Source organism: Elephantulus edwardii, unplaced genomic scaffold (assembly GCF_000299155.1).
Source record: "Elephantulus edwardii isolate Elephantulus edwardi_28Jun2011 unplaced genomic scaffold, EleEdw1.0 scaffold00028, whole genome shotgun sequence".
Lineage (NCBI taxonomy): Eukaryota > Metazoa > Chordata > Mammalia > Macroscelidea > Macroscelididae > Elephantulus > Elephantulus edwardii.
In genome coordinates this window covers 2466721-2482058 of record NW_006399778.1, presented here as the reverse complement: position 1 = coordinate 2482058, position 15338 = coordinate 2466721, and the positions used below count along the sequence as shown (strand labels likewise).

General features: G+C 47.3%; 1 protein-coding gene across 1 annotated transcript in view; it reads left to right on the top strand.

Annotated features, from left to right (window-relative positions):
- ZDHHC18 (zinc finger, DHHC-type containing 18) overlaps positions 1 to 15338 on the top strand; it is a 30982-nt gene that overhangs the window by 632 nt on the left and 15012 nt on the right. The window contains exons 2-3 of the mRNA XM_006883642.1: positions 9 to 176; positions 5452 to 5612. Of these exons, the coding sequence (XP_006883704.1) occupies positions 9 to 176; positions 5452 to 5612 (329 nt within the window). The remainder of the gene's footprint in view (positions 1 to 8; positions 177 to 5451; positions 5613 to 15338) is intronic.

The window sequence follows — 15338 nt, the reverse complement described above, 5'->3', positions numbered from 1 at the left end:
TGGAGCAGCAGCGGCAGCGGGAGCCTCGGCCACCGCCCTCGGCGCAAGTGGGAGGTGTTCCCGGGGCGCAACCGCTTCTACTGCGGTGGCCGCCTCATGCTGGCGGGTCACGGCGGCGTCTTCGTGCTCACGTTGCTGCTCATCCTCACCACCACCGTCCTCTTCTTCGTCTTCGAGTGAGTTCGGCAGCGCCCCGCCCCTCTCAGCCGCCCCATCTTCTAGGGCTCCCCCTGCCCCGGCCGGCCTGCCCATTCTGCTCCCCTCCCCCCCTCTGCTGGGCACGGCTTCGTCCTCTGTCCGCGCCCTGCGCTCTGTATCACCGGTGGTCCCCTGCCGCGCACTCCATCCTTCCTGGGCTATCCACCTTTCCCACTTCTACCCCTCTACTCTTGTGCCCTTCGGCCACTCTTGGTCTCCGCCCCTCTTTGCCTCCCAGGCTCTCTAGCCTGGCACCCTGCTTTTGCCTGCCCCTGCCCGGAACACTAACCCTCTACAGCCCTGCATGACCCACTAGCCCCGATGCCCTCTCAGAATCTGCCTTCCAGATTCTATGGCTCCTCTTTCTCACTGGTCCCTCTCTTGCTAGTTCCCAATTTTTTCTTTTTCTTTTTAAAAAATGTCTATTCCAGACAGCTGCTGAATTGCTCTCTTGTCCTTTGGCTATAATTTCATAACCATCTCCCTGTCTCCTTCCACGATCCCTTCCTTCTGTCTCAGACCCTCCTTAATACCAGATTTCCCTTCAGTTATTCTTGCCTAAGGCATTCCCTCCACAGTGCTTCTTACTTTCTCCAGAGTTCCTCTTCTCCCCTCAGATCCCTTGATCCCCTTAGACATACCCCAAGCCATTGTCCCCACACCTTTCTTTCTTCCTTTCTCAAAATTCTGAAGCATCCTTCTGGTCTGTCTACATGAGGAACAGCTGCAGGACCTTGCGATTTGCCAAGAAAGAGGCCAGAGTGCTTTCCTGTAACATGGCTGTATTAGTCCCTATAGGTTACTAACCTCTTCTTATATCCTGTGATCCAGAATTGGTCCACTTGTGGGCAGTATCACCTTTTAAGGATGGAGAAGTGGATTTATTGCTTTACCAGGATCCTACCTTAGAGTTGGAAGTTTTTCTGCTCCACCTTGTCGCTGTTTTGAGCCGCGTTACGTGTACTTTCTTATACACACAAACACACCTCAGCCCCTGTGCTGCATGAATCCCATCAGCCCCTTCCTGTTGTTCCGTGTGTGTGTCTGTGTGTGTGTGTGTGTGTGTGTGTGTGTGTCTGTGTGTGTCTGCCTTCCTCAGTTCTACAGCATGGTCACGAACTCTCTTGTGGGAGTGAACATACATGGTTCTGATTCTAGCCCCACTATTCACTAACAGTAGTAGTAATAGACTTTGGGGAGTCTCATTTGTGGACTGGGGTTTATGGAAGTACTTGCTTTCTAAGGTTGTCACGAAGGTGGCTCTCAGTCTAGTAACAAGCTCTTACTCCTGACTGCTGTTATTAGTTTGTCTTCACAAAAGAATATGTCTCAAGGGCATGTAGTGAAGTTAAGACTACCGCAGATACACCAGCCAGATGCACAAAACACAAGGCAACTGCCTTGTATCGTATCTTCAGTCTCGACTCTCCCCTTAAAACATGGTGAGGACTTCTATGAATTAACTTTTCTCTCTCGCCCTTTTGCCAAACATTTGTCCTTGTTTTCCAAGTCAGGATGGGTGAAGCGTTCAGGGATGATTGGACAAGCAGAAACTGGGGAACTCCCAGCCTCCAGCAAGATCCTTGGGCTGAATTTCAGATCCACCTTCCCCAGCCACCCACATAGGGGTTTAGAAGAGCTGTTGTCCAGGATCCTCATTTCTGAATGAGGAGGTGCAGGGATATGGCGAAGTAGGAGGAAGTGGTACTTGCTGTGGTTGGGCCCCTAGGATCCTGCAGCGTGGGATACAGTCCCTTCAGGAGCAAGACCTTCTGGGCTGAGTGGGTTCTTCGCTCGTGACAGAATTGTTCCCAGAAGTGGGAGGAAACAAGGATTCTGGGAGAGCTGTGAATAATCTTGCCTTTGTCTCTGCTCTTCCTCAGTTGGGGAGGTGGATTTGAAAAAAGGGCTTGAGTTTGAGCCACAAGTGCTCAGCTGGGTTTGGATGATCGTGAACCCTCAGCAGAATCTGGCATGGTGGGAATGCTACTGTTTGAGGGCAGGGCAGCTGGACAGATGTTCAGATCCTCCCCCAGCCCCCCAGCCCGCCCCCCTGCTCTGGAAGAAGGTGCAGGTGGCCATTCCTGCTATGAATGGTTTTGCTTAATTGTTGGATGGATTATCAGACAGAGCATGAAGCTTCTGCCCAACTTTCTAGCCCCACACAGCGTCCAGGGTGTTCCTTTAATTCTAAGTTAGACCCAAATCCTTCTTGGCTTTTCATCTCCCCCCTCCCTCAGTAAGATGCCTTTGGCCCTATTCCCTTTTTACCACTGTCTTCCCCACTCAACCCAGCCCGTTCCCCTCCAGCCACATTGGTCTTTGTATATTCCTATCCCAGGGCCTTTGTACTCACAGTTGAGAATACTCTTTTTTAAGTTGTGTTGATGGTAAGTGCTCTTGAGTCACAACTGACTCATAGCTGACCCTCCAGCAGGTTTTCTGAGGCTGTAAATCTCACGGAAGTAAATTGCCCCTTTTCTTTCTTGGAGCAGCTGGTAGATAGATTTGAACCATGTGGTTTAGTTGCTCCATAAAATAGCAAAGCACCCTCCTTTCTCTTATTCCTTCTAAATTGATTTATTGTGTCCCAGAGTGCTTGTCACCAGCTGAGGTCCTATATGTATACTTGTTTCTTGCTTGTCTTTCTCCATGAGAACAGGGCTTGGTTTTGTTCATTACTATGTCCTGAGTACCTTGAACAGTGCCTGGAATTTAATAGATACTCAATAAATTAAATATTTGTGAGTGAGTGAATGGACAGAACATATGCTGGGAACTCAAACACCTCGATCTTGACATTGTCTCTCTGGGAGACCTTGGATCTGGCTGTACCCAGCATCTTCCTCTGTGTGATCAGAGCATAAGATCTGCTGGCTGCTGCTTGTCTCAGATTTCAAGTCTCTTCTGCCTTTCAAAAATTCTGATTGTACATGAACCAGATGAGCTGCTGTGTGGTGACACTGCTGATACTGTTAGAGATATGTGGAACAAAGCATGGTCGTGTGAAGCCTTTGGCTGCACCTGCTCCTTAGGGAATGTGTCTCTGGAGGCTCCAGAAACCATGCCTGGGTGCCCACAGGGCCCTCCACTGGATGTGCCTGGATTATACCCTATTACTATGCCAGTCTTTAGGCCTTGCCACTGGTACAAGAGGTTCCTGGACCTCAGCCCCATCAAGTGCCACCCTGGCTCTAGGAAGAAACGCAGCATAGGATGGAGGTTAACAGTGTGATCCAGAATTCAGACTTAGCACGAATCCACCCTCCAGCACTCCTGAGCTGCATGACCTTGGGCAGGTTATAGAAGCTTTTTGAGCTTCAGTTTCCTCATCTCTAAAGTGGTAGGGAATGTGCCTCAGAGGGTTTTGTAAGGATTTGATGAGAAGGCACCTAGGAAGTATTTGGCATAGTACCTGGCATATAGTAACTATTCTATGCTTCATATTATTACTAGTAATGATTTATTAATTAGGACAGTACCTGGCACACAGTAAACCTTGCAAAGATGTTAGCTATTTTTCGGTCCCCTGACACCAAGGAAAAACTACATTCACATAACAGTTTCCTGTTGGGCATCTTGGTGCCAGGTACTATGCAGGATTCTGGAATATAATAGTGAAGAGGAGTGCATGTTTACCCCCAGAGAACTTACGTTCTAGTAGGGGAGACATAGCCAGCACATAAACAAGCAAGTAAGTAATTGAAATTTGTAATGTTGTTCAGGAAAGAAAAAGCGCTTATGGGGGAACATTTTGGAGAGGCCACCTTTGAAGAGTTGTCAGGGAAGGTCTTTCTGATGAAGAAAGAGCATTCAGAAAGAAAGAACCACAGTGCAAAATCCCTGAGGTGAGAAAGAACTGGACTGATTTCAGTATGGCCACGAGGCCAGGGTGACAGCAGCAGGATAAGAGAAGAATTGTGTAGAATGAGGTTGGAAGAGCCTTTGGTATAGATTGGGTCATAGCTGGCTTCGAAGGTCATGGTAGGAAGTTTGAATTGTATTGCAGATACAATGCAAAGCACTGAAAGATACTAAGCATGGAAATGACATGAACTTACTAGTATTTCCAAAAGACAGCTTTCTGGACTGTAGTAGGGTGGTGACAGAAAAGAGGAATTTAATTAAATCTATCATAAATCAATGCCCCTACCAGGAGCTCTGGTGGTATAGTTTATGGGGAGTTGTGCTGCTAACTCAAAAGTCACTCCTCGCTGGTGGTTCAAAGCCACCAGATACTCTGAGGGCAAAAAGATGGACAGTCTCCTTCCATGCTCTTTACAGCCTCTGAAACCCAGTGAATGACATCTGTGTGTTGGTTGTGACTCAGTGGCCATGAGAGAGACACAGATCAGTGTCCCAAGACTTCTGGAGTGGTCTAGCCCTAAATTGAAGAGGTGTGGTTCCTGTGGCAAACAGCCTGCATGGTAGTAGAAGAGATGTAACTGTCCAGCAGACAAGCTATTTCTCCAAGCCAACCAAGGCCACCAACGAGCTTACCAGACCTAGTGGGAACATCAGTCCTTAGGTGGCAGTGACAGTGACTGGTCCCTCCTCTTCCTCCCATCACTCCAGTGACCCTTACTCATTCTTTGGATATTAGTAGGCATTATCTCCAGCAAGCTTTTGCTGACTATCCCATTACCTCTCTCTCCGAATTATAGCACCATTGGTTGGTCCACAGTCTGCTTCACCTTCCCCCTGTTACAGCAAGTGTCACTTTGTGTGACAATTCCTTGTTTATTTCTCTTCCCACCACCCCCCCCCCCAGACTATGAGATGCACTAAGGAGGAACTCTTATTTGCTGTCATTATTTGCACTGTTTATTGAAGGTGTTGCCCAGCACATAATCTGTGTAGAAATATTTGTAGTGTGAATGAGTGAATGAACAGTGCCAAGGATGGTTCATCTCAAGAGCTAGTCCAATTAATTGGCAATGGCTGCCTGATACACTGTGTTTAGAAGGATTCTAAAGTGGCAGCTAAGTATAGGTGTTAAGAGTGCTGTAATTTACTATCACATCTGTTCTGGACTGGAAAAATGTAAGGATCAGTTAGTTAGTGATGCCTGCTGCCTGCACTTGTGGGGGCGGGGGGGGGGGGGGGGAGTGACAGTGTTCACCAGGGGATTGAAGCTTAGCCTCTGGGAGAGGCTGTGGTCAAGAACGTGGTGGTGGTTGCTGGGAGGAGAAGCCCTGTCCTGTAGTGATCTGTTGGGTATTTGCTGACCTGTTTCTCCATCTCTTGTTCTAGCTGTCCCTTCCTGGCCAAGAACCTGACCCTCGCCATCCCCATCATTGCTGCCGTCCTCTTCTTCTTCGTCATGAGCTGCTTGCTGCAGACAAGTTTCACTGACCCTGGGATCCTGCCCCGGGCCACTGTCTGTGAGGCAGCCGCCCTGGAGAAACAAATAGGTGAGGCTCCCTACTTCCAGCCAAAGTTACATCTCCCCACCTCCACCTGCCCTTGGAGGAAGAAGCCTGATTTTCTCTTCCCAGCTGTGCTAGGAATTGGGGTAAAGTAGTGAGCAAAATAGGCTGTAACAATGGAATGAAAAGAACAGATGGAAAACAAGTGAGCAAATAAATAAGCAACAACTATTAACAAGTAAAGATCATGATGGCAGCAGCCACGTGCTGGGTGCTCGCTGGGTATCAGCCAAAGTTTTACATGTGTGATCTCATTTCTTGTTAGAGGCCATCAAATTTATTTCAGTTTATAGCAACCATATGGGACGCAGTAAAACAGCCCCAGAGGGTCTTCTTGGCTGTAATCTTTATGGGAGCAGAACCACTGGGCGAGTTCAAACAGCTAGCCTTTTGTTTATCTGCCAAGTGCTTAACCATTGCACCATCAGATCTCCTTTGGGCTCATTTAATCCTCCAGTACACCTGAGGTAGGAACTGTTGTTATTGTCATTTTACAGGGAGGTTACAGAAATGGTCCACACTCATACTGTAAGTAGAAAAGCCAGATGAGACCCCAGGCAGTCTAACCAGAGACCCTGCTCTTTAAACACTTATTCGTTCAGTTATCAGACATGTGCCAGGGACTTTTCTAGGCCTGTAGGAGTTGGTGACAGTTGTTATGAGCCCTGAGTGTTGTGGTGAGGCTAGTGGTATAAGGCCCTACCTTACACAACAGAGTACTTTAAGCAGAAGATACAATAAAAGCAAATACCTGGAGTGGGGAATGGGTTGGGTAGGAAGACCAGTGTGGTCTGCCAGTGATCCTCACTTCCTCCCAGACGGTTGTGTGCATTCTCCTGGGTGGTGGGGCAACGAAGCCAGAGCCCTAATCTTAGTTTGCTCCACCCTGGCTCCTTCCTGCAGAGAAGTGATGTGGGTGTTTGCACACCTTGGGGGTTTCCGGACGGTGGTTGACTCCTCCCCCTAACAGAGTGGCTTTCAGACAGGCTTTTAAACAAATCCAGCTGCCCTGAAGAGATCCAGAGGCCTGTAAATGTCAGAGCTCTGCTGCATCCGTCACAGGAAATCGTCTCATTAATTCTCCAGAGCTCAGGCGGGTGGGAGGGAGAGGATGTTCTCTCCTACCTCTGACTGTTCTTTGTCTCATTCCTCTGTCCAGGCCTGCTTTCTACCACACCCTCAGTTGCTCTCTTCCTTTCCCTTCTAGCCAGCTTCCTTCCCCTTCGCACTTCTAGGCTTCTTGACCTCCCTGATTCTGCCCTTTGAGAGTCCCTCGGTCTGACCTGGGATGGTCTGCCTGGCAACTGAGATGGCTTAGGCAGCAGCTCTGTTCCCCCCCCCCCTCCCCTTCAGGTCAAGGCTAATCAGGAGGTGGAATTACCTCCTAGCTCAGCCCAGGCTGAAGCCTGGCTGCCTGGGATTCTCTAGAGTCCTTTGAGCTGTTTGGGGAATAATAACCACAATAATCCCCATATTTGGGGAGTTTGACCAAGCCCTCATTACTCTTTACCTGTTATCCCTGCAAATCCTCACAACATTCTGGAGAGAGTAACCTGTTAACCTGTTTCCTGTTATGAGGAAACTGAGGCAGGTGATCCCCAAGGCAGAGAACATAGGAGTAGATAGAAATGTGCTTCCTAAGCCCCTTGCTTTCTCCTGACATGGTGGCAGGGCCATGTCCGTAATACATTACATCGTGGCCATGCCCTGTTCAGCCTTATGTCTTGTTTTTAGTGACCCTCTCTCTGGGTGTCTCTATGATCCTAGTTGGGCCAGGACCTCTGTCACACATCCCCAGAGCACCTTTTTTAAGATTGTCATTTCCTCATTTAATAGGTTTTGATTCCTTGTTAAATATGAATTAACAATAGTTCGATGGGTTAATTTCTGGGTTCTTAATTCTATTCCTTTGGTCAATACCTTGCTGTTTTAGTTACTGTGACTGAGTAGTTTATTTTGAGATCAAGGAGTGCATTTTTATTTTTCAGAAGATCTTTGCTTATCCAGAGTCTCTTTCCTTTCCAAATAAACCTACCAGTAGCCTTTTCTATGTCTTTGAAAAATGAGTTTGTTATCTGTATTGAGATTGCATTGAACCTGCTTTTGGTAGGATTGTCATATTCATTATGTTGCGTCTTCCTGTCTGTGAACAGGGAATGTTTTTCCATTTAGTTGGGTCTCTCATTGTTTCTTGTAGTGTCCCCAGAGCATGACAGTGCTGTGACATGGACAGAGCAGTGTGTGTGGCATTTGCCTGCCTTCCCGCTGCGCTGAGAGGGTGTGGACACGTGTCAGGTTCACCTTATCTGCCGCGTGGAAAGCTCAGGACTCTTGGTTAAAGGGATGAATGAGTAACTAAAGAATACCTGAGCCCCTTTGACACCTTCCTTGCTGTGCAGAGGTGATTTGTTGAGAAAAATTTGGAACTTCTCTCAGGTATTATTATAATTTGTTCATTTATGTGTTAATTCTGTATGCTGAGTTCTTTTTTTTTTTTTTTTTTGTATGCTGAGTTCTGATGGCAGTGGGAGAGGAACACAAAAATGGCTTTGTGGCCTGACATAAATGAGGTCAGGCTTCTGAGTAGGATTGAAGGAGTCACCTGTGTGCTTCTCCTAAAACACTGGGAAGAAATGGTTGTGGAACCCTGAAGTGTGGATGGAATGCAGGCTGATAAGATGTGTGCAGGCAGGTGGAATCCAAGGGAGAGGGGACAAGTAGGAGGAAGAGGAACATGCGTGGAGCACTCAGCAGGCCATTTGGCTGTAACAAAAGGTATACTTCAGAGGGTAATTGTGGTTGGAAGGGCAAAGTGGAATCAAATGTGTAGGGCTCTGAAGGCTAGGGCCTTTGACTTTCCTTTTAGAAAAGTTGCTGAGCCTCAAAAATGCCATCTTTGCAGATTTGGGATCCTCAGACTTGAGCAGGAAACGTTTTGGAGAGTGGTCAGGAGGCTTCTAACCAGAGTGAAATGGATGTTTTTTGAAAAGTACTGAGGTCTCTGGGCCTCTTTAACAAGATCAGGGGTTAGCTCTGAGGTGGGTGGTATTGCACACACAAAGCAGGTCCTGAGGGCCTGGGTCCATTGCAAAGAGTGTAGGCGTCTCATTTCTTCCCCAGAGACTAACTGCTCCAACCAATAAAGTGTCTGGCCCAGGGTCCCCACCCTACACAGACTGTCTGAGGGAGGGTAACTAACTGGACCCAGTTTGCCTAGGACTGTACCAGTTGTAGCATTGAAAGTCCTGCTTCCTGGGGAATCAAGGCAGACTGGGATGGTGGGTCACCCTTCTTTGTCTGATCCTGGCCTGTCTGTCAGCTATTGGCTGTGTCCTTGGAGCACCTGAGGCCACAGAGAGTTCAGGTACTCTGTAGGTAATGAGAACATAGCTCCCTGGATGCTTCCAGTCTGATGGAAAATAATAGAGACTCTCAAATCCAAGGGACAGATGTTTATCTAAACACTGCTATAGCCTGTCTCCTCTGCTGCCACACAGCAAATCACAATCCCTGGTCCTGGTCTCCATCAGGAAGGAAGTCCCCCCGAATAGCCTTCTGAAGCCCACTTCCTGGGACAGGCCCACCTCATTTTCCAGTTAGATCTGCTCAGGACTCTGCTGACTAGTCTTTCCACCCTGGTCTCCCATTTTGGCTCCCCTTTCTGCTAGAGTTACTTCTCCAGGACCCTGAGTTGTCCCTGACCCACCCTGGCTGAGTTTGAGTGACTTCATAGTGCCTGCAGCATCATTTCCTGAATATCTGTCATTTAAATGTATTTTTAAAAGACATTTTCTATCATCTTCGTAAGTGGAAAGCCAAGATCACTTGCTCTGAATAGAAGATAGTCATAAAAGCAAAAACCTAGCAATGTTAACTTAGTGTTCTTGGTAGTTCCAGTTGCCTGTGGAAAGACTTTGAGGAGGTGTTTTAGAGATTTCTCTTTGATTGAGTCAGAAGACGGAAGGAGAATTGAAACTGGACTAATTTTTCACCACATGATTTAATGTTGCTTAATGTCATGACCAAGAAACATTCTCTCCCACTTTCCATGACTGCCCGCAGAGGCGGGGATCTGCCTGCCTGTTAGGCCGTGTGACCCTGGGTGTGGGCCCCCAGCCGCCTCTGCACCTCAGCTGCCCCTCTTCCACCCATACTGACGGCCCTGTCTCATGGCCTGGATGCAGGAATGCCTCTGGGCCTTTGCCCTGCGCTTGCTGTACCCTTCCCGGGGAGCCTGACATCTCATTCATTCTGCTCCTGCTGTTTTAGTAGCTTTTCTCTTCTCTGCCTCCCTGCCCCAGCCCCACATAACCAGTTCCCATCAAGTTGATTTTGACTCATGGCTACCCTCCAGATTGCACTCCTCCCTCCTTAGGATTTTCAGTGGCCAGGCTTTTTTTTCTGATGTTTCTCTAAGTGAATTTGAACTTCCAGCCTCTGGGTTAGCAGCTGAATGCATTTAGCTATTTGCACCCTGAGGCCTCCCTCCCGTCCAGTGATTCTCCCCCCAGTATTCTTACAGTCGTGCCTAACCACTGCAGTCAAGTCGATTTCGACTCATGTGACCTTTCATGGGGTTTTCAAGACTGTACATCTTTATGGGAGGATGCTGCCCATATTTCTCCTTTGGGACACTCAGTGGATTCAAACCACTGACCTTTCAGTTAGCAGCCTGACCCATATCACACTACACAACCACAGCTTCTTCAGGGTAGTGCATGTGTACATCAGTAATACATTAATTGACCAACTTTACATTAGACCTTTACATTATTACTGCTAATTTTAGAAATAAGGAAACTGAGACCCTGAGAGGTTTAGCTGCTTTCTCAAACTCACACGGCTAACACATGGTAAAGCCAGGTTTCAAAATCAGACCTGGCTGCTAAACCCCAGAGTCACCACACCCACACTGCATTGACTTACAGTGTCAGTTACACTGCTCAGTACTTAGCAGCTTGAGCTCTTCCTGGATCCCCAGGCCCAGCAGTATGCCCGTTGTGTGGTGGAAGCTCTGTAAGCCTCAGGATTAATAACAGTGGTCAGGTGCAGGTTTCAGTGATCCCGTGCTCACAGCCTGGACACAATGGCTGACCTTGAACTGGTCCTAGAGATTTATCACCACACTTCTGTGCCTATAGGGAAACCACAGCCCTGTTTCTCCACAGGTGGTCACAGCGAAAGGGCCGATGGAAGTCAGGGCCCAGTAGAAGAGCAGAGGTTGTGAGCTGTCCCTCAGGAGAGCATGACCAGCCCAGGGGCTCCCATGCAAGCCACTAGTCTTCAGTGACAGCCCTAAGCCGTCTAGACTCTGACAGCAAAGTGCCTGCCTGCTCTTCTCAAAGGGCACTGAGACAAAGAGGGCCACAGCATGCCTCTAGAATCAGGAGGAAGGCTGGGGAGACGAATTTGTTTCTTTCCCCTCCTGCCACCACCTCCCCAGGGGCTTTGGTCTTCCATCTAGGAGGTGGCTGTGGCCGGCACCTGGCGCTTCTTGGGGAAGAGCTTGACATAGCCAAAGGAGCCCTGGAATAGATCTTAGATTCCTTTAGGAGAGGTAGTGCAGTTACATGTATAGCTGCTTACAGAAAGGATGGCAATTCATAGCCACAAAGAAGAGTCTGGTGATTTCCTTCCAAAAACAGCTCTGTTCTCTGTGCATGGAGTCAGTCACCAGGAGTCAGAACTAACTTGAGGGAAGCTGATTTGAACATCTCTGCTCTTGGTCCCTCCTTCTTCCTTCTTCGTTTCTTGAGTAGACATCCTTACCATCTTGGATGCAGACAGGCACATGCAATGACCCCTTCTTCCTTCACCTACTACTCTCAGCCCTCATTCAATGCCTTATACATAGTAGAGCTGCTCATGTTTGAAAGAATGAACAAGTTAATGCCTTAGAAGAAGAGTTCTAATTTCAGCTCCACCTTACTCTGTTGGAGTGAATTTGGTTTCTCTGTAAAAATTAATGTTTTTGGGGAGCTCTGGTGGCCTAGTGGCAAGAAGCTGCACTGCAATCCCAGAGGTGCACAGTTCAAATCCACCAGATGCTCTGCTGGAGAAGGAGGGACAGTCTCCTCCTATACCAGTCAGATCTGATTTGACAGTACACACACACAAAATAATAATAATTTTAAAAAAAATTAATGTTTTTATCCCTTTGCTCAACCAAGTGGATTCATCTTTTAACGCAGTGAGACAATATATATGTTAATACATGGAAAATCTTTTTGCTCTCTTGAAGGGTAAGAGGTTTGAGCCTTTGGTCAGGACTGATGAATGGACCAGTTCTGGGAGCTAAATATGGCTGCCAGGAAGACTGGGTTGGGGAGGATTCGGAAGGCAAGTTTGGAGCTGCTGCTGGTCAGTACTGTCTGGAGAGTGAGTGAGACGAGGCAGCAGCTTTTCCTCTCTACCACGCAGTCAGGCTCAGAGGACCTTGCAACTGGGAACTTTTGTTCAGCATCTAGGTGGCACTCTTGCTCCAGTGTGACACGTTCTCTGTTCTCTGTGTTGGCCATCCCCAGCCCTTGGCAGGCTGACCAAGTTGAGCATGCAGAGCTTCGCTTCTTCTTTCGAGGAAGCCTGACTGTGGGAGACCAGAGTGTGCCGGTGGGTGTTCCCTTCCTGCCTTGGGCTGAGGTTTGGGCTAGTCACTGCCCTGCAGAGGCCCTGTGGAAATCCAGTGAGGACTTCCAGTAACTTCTCTCTCAACATGCTGAAGAGAGTGATGGCTTATAATGAAGTTGCTTTGTAGATAGTTTATTATTTCATAGAAGTGATAATGGCTAATGTTTATGAGGGTTTTGTCAGGTGCTAGACACTTTGGTAATCCTGCTCTGTGAGTTCTTATCTAATCCTCTCAAGGACCCCATGAGGTAGATTCAGTTATACAGATGAAGGCACACAGAAACTAAGTGACTAGACCAGTATCACAAAATTATTAAGTCATTGGGCCCAGGTTCATGCCTACATCTATCTTTATTTACTCTGAAGATCATTTCCAGGTCCCATGAAAATAACTGAGCAGGAGATCAGGGGATAGGATCCCGGGCACTGAGGGGCAGGAGTTGGTGTTTGGTGTGGAATTAGAACTATTTTACAAAGAACTGAGAAGTTCTGCACCTGGAGGGAGTGTCATAGTAAAGACCGTTTGTCAGGACTAATAGCAGCAGCTCTTGTGAGTCTAGCACTGGGCTCAGAGCCCTCCTCATCCTGCCCTCAGCACAACCTTGTGAGACTGAAGTTAATCCTGTCCGTTTTACAGATGAGACTGACGCTTAGAAAAATGAAGGCGCTTGCTTAAGTAGCAAGTATGTTAGCAGAACCACGATTTGAACAGCTTCTAATAAGCACTTAGGGAGCGCCAGTTTCTTCTCATGTGCCGTTTCTGATCCTTACAACACTTTAAGGTAGTTGTTACTCATCTGTTTTTGCACATGAGTCAGCAGACTCAGAGAGGTTAAGTAACTTCTCCAAGGGCACAGGCTCATGAATGGAAGGGTCATGATTTGGAGCCCAAGCTGCATGAGCCTAAAGAATATTTTCTCCTTTTGCCTGCTGCATGCTAGTTCATGGGCTGGGTGCTGCCTGTCTAGTCTCATCGCCGTGGAATCGGTTCCAACTCATAGCTCCATCCAGTTGGTTTCTATTACTCAGAATTGCAGTGGAAGGAGACTCCCAGTCTTCCTTCCGTGAAGCTGCTGGTGGATTTGAATTGCCAGACACACTTAGCCTTTGCAGGTCCTACGGACTAGGCCACCAGAGCTTCATTCCCGTTTTATTATACTGTCCCTATTTTCAAGGGACAGATAGACTAGTTAGACAAAGTTCACACAAATACAGAAGTCCTGTTACAACACAACACTAAGCAGTAAGGATCTGTGAGGTATGAGAGCCCATCTCAGCTAGTGGTGGGAGGAGATGCAGGAAGCCAGGCAAAGCTTGACCAAGCCCTGGTGAGCAGAGGGCAGGAGAGGCCAGGAGCCAGAAGACTCCAGGTCCAGGAATTCATGGGAGAAGCTGAGAAATGAAGATCAGGCCCAATGGTGAGAGTCCCTAAGTATCAGGATGAAAAGTTTATTGTTTATGTTGATTTTTTTTTAATTTCCATTCATTCATTGTTGTACACTTTCCCTCCTGCCTAACCTTCCCCCCAGTTTGCTTTTTCTTTGACAAGTAAATAAAATGATTTCTTTGTTATACAACAACCCCTCTTCCCAGGTCCACTCCACTATGCAGGTTTCATTTTGGACTCTGATCATGACAATAATACCTAATCATATATTTCTCCTAAACAATACTCTCCCTCATCTGTTTCAATGCAATATAAATATTATTTATCCCCTCTTAATTTCCCCCCAATGCCGATGTCAGTCCCACTTTACAACAGTGGCACTATGCAGTATTTGTCCTTTTTGACTGAGATATTTCGCTCAGCATAATGTCCTCCAGGGTCACCCATTTTATATACTAGTTCATGAGTTCCTTGTTTTTCAAAGCAGCATAGTATTCCATTGTGTGACTATACCACAGCTTCTCTATCCATTTATTTGTTGTTGGGTTGTTTCTAAATCTTTGCTATTGTAAACAAAGCCACATTAAACATTTGTTGTTTGTTGTTATGTGCCGTCGAGTCATTTACAACTCATAGCAACCCTATGTACAACAGCCCTAAACCCTGCTCTATCTTGTGCCAATCGCACTGCCTCTGACACACCCATCCCGATTACCCCAGTCACTGAATCAATCCACCTCATAGAGGGTCTTCCCCTCCTACGCTGTCCCTCTACTCTACCCAGCATGATGTCTCTCTCTAAAGACCTGTCTCTCCTTACAACATGTCAAAAGTATGTCAGACGAAGCCCCAGAATCCTTGCCTCCAAGGAGCAGCCTGGTTTAATCCTCTCTACGATGAATCTGTTTGTTTTCTTGTCAGTCCATGGTACATTCAGTACTCTTCTCCAGCACCACAGCTCAAAGGCGTCAATTCTCTTTCTATCCTCCCTAGTCATTTCCAACTCTCTGATGCATAACAAGTGATTGCAAAAACCATGGCCTGTATCAGGCGGACCTTAGTCTCCAGAGAGACACCATTGCTCTTGAGTACTTTAGAGAGGACCCTAACTGCTGACTTTCCCATTGCAATACGTTTTTTGATTTCCTGGCTACTGGTGCCAAGAGTGTTGACCGTGGAGCTTAGCAAACTGAAGCTGTGAACAATCTCAATCTCTTTGCCATCCATCCTGATGCTGCCGATTGGTCCAGTGGTGAGAATTTTTGTCTTCTTGACATTGAGCCTCAGTCCATATTGAAGGCTGCAGTCCTTGACCCTCTGCAGTAAGTGCATGAGGTCTTCCTCAGTTTCAGCGAGCAAGGTTATGTCATCTGCATAATGCAATATAGGTGAGCATATATCTGCTTGTGTGGCAGTTCTGGTTTATGTTGATTTTTTAATGAAGACTATTGAAGGGTTTTGTGTTAGGAGGGATTTGGAAGAAATAGTTAAAAGGAATGAAGCAGTTTGTGTGAATTGGGTTGAAAGACAAAGGGACTGAGCTGCCTTGCAGGAGAAAAGCCCTGTTAACACAGTGACTGTGCAGATGTGTCGAGATGTAGCTGTGACCTCATTAAATGTCACGGGGCTCCTAACTACCTACCTAACTGGAACATATCCTTGAGAAGGCCTCTGCAGGTAACAGAATTGATCCCACA